The sequence below is a fragment of the Thunnus albacares genome, chromosome 18 (genome assembly GCF_914725855.1).
Source record: "Thunnus albacares chromosome 18, fThuAlb1.1, whole genome shotgun sequence".
In the NCBI taxonomy this organism is placed as follows: Eukaryota; Metazoa; Chordata; class Actinopteri; order Scombriformes; family Scombridae; genus Thunnus; species Thunnus albacares.
Genome location: NC_058123.1, coordinates 18,094,206 through 18,102,250, shown reverse-complemented (window position 1 = coordinate 18,102,250; position 8,045 = coordinate 18,094,206). Strand labels below are relative to the sequence as shown.

Genomic DNA, 8,045 nt, shown 5'->3' with positions numbered 1-8,045 from the left:
GGCGACGGGAAGGTTTCCTGACAAGCTGTACTCAGGGTTAAACAGCTACAAATCCCTAATACGTCACCAGGAAGGTGGAGTCAAGGAGCATGTAGTTTGTGTAAATCATACATAAACTGGATATAGATTTTCGAGTGCCTCAGTGATGGAAAAAATGAGTAACCAAATCCCTTAATACATTTTATCTTATGTAATATATTGTAATGGAATAATAACAATGGTAATACATCTTATTATTCAGGAAATCTCATTGAGATCAACATATCTTATGCAAGAGAGACCTGAGGACACATTACAATAATATAACAATAAGACAAATTTATTAATTAAAACAATCACAAACATCACGAAAAATATCAGCTTGTTAAACTTTAAAGTCTCTCTGAGTTACAGAAGGAGTTTATATGAGGAACTTTTAAACCCTTACATACTGTTCAGGTCAAATTTGACCCATTTTTACATTTGAAAGCAGTAAATACACCCCAAACGCCTTTCTGTTATTTTATAATTTTGGTTGACAACAATTATTCCAAATTTGTTTTGTTACAGAATTAAATTATTATAATTATAATTAAATTATTCTGACATAATGGCCAGACACTACCACTAGGATGCTGTGGTGAGCTGACACAGCTCTTAGTAGTGTTTGTTATAAACATCTAGTTTTTCCTTGGGATATTAAGTAGGACTAACAATGAGTTTTGCTTATGTGACCAGGTACTGGCGATTAAACCATCTAAGACAGTTATTTGACCCATATAACACAGACAAGGAAATAGCAGAGTCCAGGTTTCCAAGGTTAAAAACAATTCCTTTTATTAAATGTTAAATGTACCAAGAAACCTAAGCACTACTTACTAAAAAAAGGTATGGAAAAAATTATTTAGACGACAATAAAACCATGTAAAAGAATAACAATAAAACAATACAGAGACCCACTACACTACCCTACCCTACACTACACTACACTAAGCTCTACTAGTCAGGATAAGGGTCACTGTCTGACTGACCCACTCTAGGCCAATGCAAAAAGAAGTAAGTGACATTACACACACACACACACACACACACACACACACACACACACACACACACACACACACACACACATAACTAAAGATAAAAGTGAAAGGTGCAAACACACCACAGAACACTCAACAGTGCAACAGAAGGAGCTGTTAATCTGCGTAGCCTAGTAGGCTCCAGTTTGAACAGGACCACGACCCTCTTCCTGGATTAAGTTCTGGCTTAGGACACAATCTTAAAAAGAACCCTCTTAAAACCAACACTGAAATAAAATACATAAAGATAAAACCTCGGCAAAACAGCAGTCAGCACTGCAAGAAAAGAACAAAAGAAACAATCAATTACACACTAACCAAATGGGTATTAAATGATGATTTTACAGATTTTACTTCAACCATAATGAAATGGGTTCAATCAGCTCTCAATTAGGGCAGGAATAGGCAATCACCTCTGCATAAAGAAAACATCTTGTGAAATAAGGCATGCAACTCCAACAGTTGGGACAATATCCTACATAGCTTTATCATCAGTCACAAACAACCCAGGGAGTGTGCTGGCAGTCAAGGGAAAATCTGGCCTACAACATTAAAACAATCAGTCAACCTTCTAAGCCATATGTAGGACCCTGATACATACAAATAGGAAGTAGCTCAGTAAAGAGGAAGTAGCTCAAATAAATACCTCATTAAGCATGGATGTATTAGGTTAAGTCACCACAGGCTGTGGGATGAGAGGCAGTGTCTTTTACAGCCCGAGAAAATGCCTAGTATATATAGAGGAGCATAAAGGAGTTACACTTACTGCATATTGGAACCTGATCATCAGACTTAAGGTGGACAGACCTTTAAGGTGGACCAGCTAACCCTACTACACATCAGTATTCAATATTACTTCATTGTAATATAAATCTAAAATAGATTTAGGGTTTGGGGGCTGGTTTAGTTCTGCAAGGATGACTGATTGGGGTTTATGTGGATCAGTAAATTGTGTAACATGAAGTTGTCTCACCGATGAAACTAAGAGATTAAAACAAATATTTTTTCCTGTTTAATTTCCTTCCTCCCCCCCTATGACTCATATATTTAACCTTGTCCTGAGCAAACATGACTTTGGACCCATAGCAGGTTATTACAGAGCCTGTTTGCTCATTACTGATATCTAATAGGCTTCTAAGGACACAATGTTGTGCTTTAACTCTAAAAAGCTCGCAAAATTACGAGATACTGATGCTTCTTTCAGTGAGGAGGGCTTTTGGAGTCACGTCATTGGCTACTTTCACTGTGTACAAATGAGGAGGAGTTTCTGAAAAACGTCTCCATGATTCAACTTCCCCCAGTAAATAATGGGCGTTACCTTCTCGACTTCTCAGAAAGGTGTGGTGCCGGATTTGGTACACTGTGAAATTCCTCGTTTGACATCAATCCTGTCCTCTCACCTTGGTAAGACAAACAAAATACCCTTTTCTGACTTTCGATGATAGTCGTTATGCATGTATGCGGCTTTGTCCTCTGTCTACGTCTATATGGTTTGGTTTTTCATACTTTTCTGGTCGCGAAAATTGTATATTTGCCTCTGTCGACATCAAAATGTTGAGTACACATGTGCACTCGTTAGTTTACTCGAGTGTTAAATCAACACGCAGACATTTGGATGAAGAGTAAACGTGTTTATGTTGCGTTGAGTGGATGAAAAAGTGCAGAAAGCAATAAGATTAAGAAAATAAATTACAGCATCTCACTATGTCTATAAAACACTAATATTAAAATACTGATGTTTTTCTTTTTCTTTTTCTCCCCATTTAAAGACTTTTCTCTACAACCATAACAATGTCTGTTTGGGTGAGTAGTTGATAATGTGATTTTTAAATTAGTTTATAGGCTTAAATTATGAAACAAACACATGCAGTTGGTGATAATTTAAACATATTTGTTTACTTTTTGTAGAATGACTTGGACCTGCTGTTAGACTCCCCCTCCTCACTGACTGTGACAGTAAGTCATATCCTCACCTTGAAGTGAGCATGATCAGTTCATGATAATGATGATGATATTGTTATATAGGTTGCTATTGCTTGAATTGAATAAGACAAATAGAATAGAATGTGAAATATTGATGGGATGTGTTGTTTTTTTCACATTTACATGTTACTGGTTGCTGCTGTGTCACTGTGATGAACGTGCATGTGTCTGTGTTTATTAGTCCAATACAAGAGGAACTGTGAAGGACCATGCAAACTTCAAAGCGGAAGATGATGTGTCTGCACTAAGGAAGGCAATAGAGGGCCTTGGTAAGCTAATGAGTTACAATTATCTGTATTTTTTCCAGAAAGTTAACTGTATCTGAGAAATATGTAAAGTACTTTTGCCAGTTAACCTTGGTATAAGGCAAGTGGAGCCAGATTTGTGTGTATGAGGTTGCATTAAGTGCAGTGTAAGTCATTTTTGTATTGTTCTCTTCTGTAGGTACGACAGAAAAGACACTCATTGAGGTGTTGACCACAAGAAGTAACGCTCAGCGTCAGCTTATTGCAAAGGCCTATGAGAAGGCCACAGGAAGGGTAAGAAAATGTTCAGATATTAATTATGGCTGTGGCAACAAACATCCAAATGAGATTCCAGTAAGATTTGTGTGTTATTGTCCTTCCTGCATCAGACATTAGTAGCCGACCTCGAGGGCGATACGCATGGAGACTTCGAGGACTTGTTAGTGGCCTTGGTGACGCCTCCTGCCGTCTACAACTGTCATGAAGTCATGAAAGCCATCAAAGTGAGATTGTCTTTTTTTTTTTTTTTTTGGATTGTTGATTTTGTTTTTGACTGAGATTGTGTCATATTAATTCCAAGATGTGACCCTTCTTCAAGAATCTGTATTGTGGATTCTTATTTGTTTCAGTGTGGGTTTTTTTTTTATTATGTAAAGTGTCAAAAACATTAAAAAAATACTAAATTTGAAAGGGAACAAAGACACATGTTCTGAGCATGAAACAGATTTAGGCTTAATTTGTCTCAATTTGTTTGCAGTCATGACATTTTACTACACACACACACAGTGGTCTAAGAACAGCACTTGACATTTGATGCTTTGAGTATGTATGATAGCCCAATAATCAGACTGAAATGCACTTTGTTTCTCTGTTATTACATTACCACTCACATGTGTGCATCACATTTTGTGTACATTACTTTCAGGGTGCAGGAACCACGGAATGCACTCTGACTGAGATCTTTGCCTCTAGATCCAACAAGCAGATCAAAGCAATGTCTGAAGCATACCTGGCAGGTTAGTATTTGTAATTACACTGAAACTGGAACTTGAAATGGTTGCGTAACAGTTGTCAACTGTTCATGATGCAATGTGTCTGTTTTGAAACTCTGCGTATTGTGCTGTTTCATTTAAGAAACTGGAAGACTGATGATTCATGACCTGAAGTCGGAGGTATCTGGAGATTATGGGAAAGCACTGCTCACCTTGGCTGAGGTAATGTACATTAAATTAAAACGGTGATATACGACCACAAAGCTTTCACGACAAAATCTAAACAAAATGTGATGAAAAAAAAAATCAATCATCTTCATATCCAAAGAATCTACATAATGAAAAGCTGCAGAGAAAAAAAAGGTTTCATACTTCTACAAGATGTTTGGAAAGCTTGTTATCTCTATTATCAATTTACAATGTTTATATCAGATGAATTATGACAAGGATATTAAAAGTGCCATTCAAAAAACGCTCATTTCTTAAAGGCGTTCCTCAGCAAGTGACAAATAGATTTTTTTCCCCCACATATCTCAAACTATGTTCTTCCATTTATCCTCACAGGGGAAGAGAGACGAGAGCACCAATGTAGATGCTGCCAAAGCTAAGGCAGATGCTAAGGTACGTTTACTACATCTGGATCATTGTTTTTCTGCCTGTTTCTCAAGTAAATTTAGAAATGTATGTAAAGGGATGTAAAAAAAATGAGGGAAGTGACATTGAAACATTGTTGTGCCATTCAGTTATCATGTCAGACAGATTTGTAAATGAGCTTCTTCAGTTATTTAGACATTTTATCTCAATCTTACACATTCATGGTATTTAAAGGCACCACTCACCTCACTCGCTGATTCAAGTCTGAACTTGCTCAAGACTCCCACACACATCCAAAGCCTCCTTTTGTATTGCATTAAATAAATTTGGCCCTGAACATCCAGGAAAAACTCCCCCTTAAATTACATGATGCACTTTATGTGAACTTCCCAAGAACAGCTAATTTCTGGCTCATTCCACCCAGGCCCTGTATGAAGCAGGAGAGAAGAAGTGGGGAACTGATGAGGACATGTTTATCGACATTCTCTGCCACAGGAGTATTCCCCAGCTTCGACAGAGTGGGTAGACCTCTTACATATTTTATCTGTAGTTGCTAATGGAGACAAAAGGGACAAAGTCATAATAAGAATGAGAAAAACATGGTGCTCAAATCTCTCTTGGCAGCTCTGGTTGAGTACAAGAATATTAGCAAGAAGACTCTGCAGGAGAGCATTGAGAGTGAGATGTCTGGCAACTTGGAGAAGCTTTTGGTGGCTGTTGGTAAGAAAAATATTGTCTGCCTAACATTGAACAGTGAACATTTTTATTGTGTTGCCTTTTCCTTCGATAAATTAATGACACTGCACATTTGAGACACATTTAAAATAAAACTTCTCATCCCTCTCTAGTGAAGTGTGTAAAGAGCGTCCCAGTGTACCTTGCAGAGAGGCTTTTCAAGAGCATGAAGGTGAGCTGTACTAAATGTCCATGTGTACCATGAGGGCGTTTTAAACCACAAAGCCCTTTACCTTTACCAGTGGCCCCCAAAACACAATCCACATATTGTTTTGTTTCACCCCATTCCTTTTTTAGCCACAGTAGACAGTTGTATTGTCAGCAGTGGTGTGGAAAGGAATGTTAAGCCACTGCTTTTTTGCTGCTGTGTTGACTAAATGTGCAACATTGGTTGCAATGTGTCAATAGGCTCTAAAAAGGCAGTTAACCAAAAACATGTGAGACTGCAAACACAGACCATTATTGCACACTACAGGATGCTAAATGTGAGATGAACACGTGTTATGAGTAGCTGCTAAAGAAGTACATGTTGCTGCTGCTGCTTCTTCTTTTATACATTCAGACCGTATTTGTGCCTTTGTTTATTTCCCAAAATGCATTGGGTTGCTTTGTTCAGGGTTTGGGGACCACAGAGTCCACACTGACCAGGATCCTAGTCAGTCGCTCGGAGATCGATTTGCTGGACATCAGAACCGAGTACAAAAAGCTGTTTGGAGAGTCCCTCTACTCCCAGTTAGAGGTCAGTACACACACTCACAGAGATGAAACGTAATGTGATTATTTCACTGTACATATTTATACTTAATATCTTGGTGTCCTGTTTTGAAACTTTAGGTCGCTAACATCAGGGGCTGTATTCACAAACATTGTGAGAATACTCTGAGAGAACTTAGCCTAAACATTTCTAGCAAGGAGTCCTGGCTTAGGAGGAATTTAGGAGAATTCTCAGAGCATCTTTGAGCAAGGAAGGGACAGAAACTTTTACCTTAGTGAGGAGGTATGACAGAGTTTGTTAAAATGTGTGATTGGTTGATCAAAAAAAGAAAAGAAAAATGCACTTAGTGATAATGGGCATAGAATGGACAGTGAAATTGACAGACCTAATCATGTAATTACAGCTCTATTAAGACATGGTGTAGTTATAAATACTATTTTATGTATTGAACATCTCTGTTGAATAGATTGTAAGCCATACTTTAAAAGTAGCCTATGAAATGTTGCCTGAAACACAGGCCTACTTGTGCAGTAGCCTGTTCACATGCTGATAGTTATATTTTCTTACATTTATTTACCATGCTGGTAGTTTTAGTATTCATCTATGTGATATTAACAGGGGAAAAATGACTCAGCTTTTATCAATTTCTGTGATTGCTGGCCAGTTTATACAGATCTTTTATCTTCATAATTTTTTCCCTGCTGCCAGCAAATTCCAGATTTTTCCAGGTGCCAGTGTTATCCTAGTGTATCTTAGTGTTGTGATCACTTTCATTTCTGGCGTTTTACCGTTACTGTGTTGGGTGGGAGATGTGAGTGCATCTCTAATGAGATCAACCCACACACATTATTCCTTCATGATCTAATCTCTAGCGTTTCATTAACTCACTGTCATTCAGTGTTTGGAGAATATTTCTCCTTCCTCTTTGTCTTTCTGCCATTTTCTTCTCTGCCAAAGAAACTCTTAAACCTCCTCCCTGCTTCTAACAGTTTTTCATCTTAGGAGCTCTCTTGAGATGCTTTGTGAACAACTTTTATCTTTACCAGGAATTTTCTTAAATTTCGTCTCTGGGAGCAACTCTTTGTACTAGGAAGCTTTATGAATATGGCCTCAGACATTATCAATTTTGTTTTATGAAATTTTCTTGAAAACAATAAATTCCAGCCACCTCCCTTTTCTCTCCCCATGTCTCTGCAGTCTGAAGTGTCGGGTAGTTATGGTGACACCCTCAAACATCTGTGCGGCCAAGACAACTAACTCCTTCGAACTCCTGTTAGGAGGAGCATGTGGTGTGAAGTGCAGATGGGAAGAACCACATCTAATGATGATGACCAGTCGCTGACCTCTCCAGTATCATCATACTGATACATTTGCCCTAACGATGACTGGAACTAACCATCTTGAAAAGCTATTTTAATGTGGAATTCCAGCAATGTTCAACCAGGCATTGATGTTTGGAAAGCTTAAAACTAAAGTGCTTTGCAGACTGGATGATTAACACTCCAAGAATTAAGAAGCAGTTATTTGTGCATATGAGGATACTGTTTAATGTCTTTTTGAATACATAAATACTGTTTGTATGATTATTTGTGTGACTGATAGCCGTTACTCAATAACTGCTCATTTCTTACTTTCAACTTCTTGTATACTGTAACACAAATAACCTAAAAGTTGGCGACATACACAAATAAATCATTATTTTCACATTTAGAAATCAAGA

The 8,045-nt window shown here is 37.7% G+C and overlaps 1 protein-coding gene across 1 annotated transcript; it reads left to right on the top strand.

Annotated features, from left to right (window-relative positions):
- Nucleotides 1-2,357: 2,357 nt before the first annotated feature.
- anxa3b (annexin A3b) lies at nucleotides 2,358-8,039 on the top strand. Its single transcript, XM_044333639.1, has 14 exons — nucleotides 2,358-2,465; nucleotides 2,831-2,864; nucleotides 2,970-3,017; nucleotides 3,226-3,313; nucleotides 3,489-3,583; nucleotides 3,679-3,792; nucleotides 4,215-4,305; nucleotides 4,424-4,503; nucleotides 4,846-4,902; nucleotides 5,300-5,393; nucleotides 5,500-5,595; nucleotides 5,724-5,782; nucleotides 6,227-6,349; nucleotides 7,523-8,039. Exons 2-14 carry the CDS (start codon nucleotides 2,853-2,855, stop codon nucleotides 7,580-7,582), a joined length of 1,017 nt encoding a protein of 338 aa, XP_044189574.1. The 5' UTR covers nucleotides 2,358-2,465; nucleotides 2,831-2,852; the 3' UTR covers nucleotides 7,583-8,039.
- Nucleotides 8,040-8,045: the final 6 nt, after the last annotated feature.

What these genes read in the sequence shown, in the direction of transcription:
- anxa3b (XM_044333639.1), top strand. An exon ending in GAAGGCAATAGAGGGCCTTG is followed by an intron (nt 3,314 to 3,488) that starts GTAAGCTAATGA and finishes TCTCTTCTGTAG; the next exon opens with GTACGACAGAAAAGACACTC. An exon ending in CCCTCTACTCCCAGTTAGAG is followed by an intron (nt 6,350 to 7,522) that starts GTCAGTACACAC and finishes ATGTCTCTGCAG; the next exon opens with TCTGAAGTGTCGGGTAGTTA.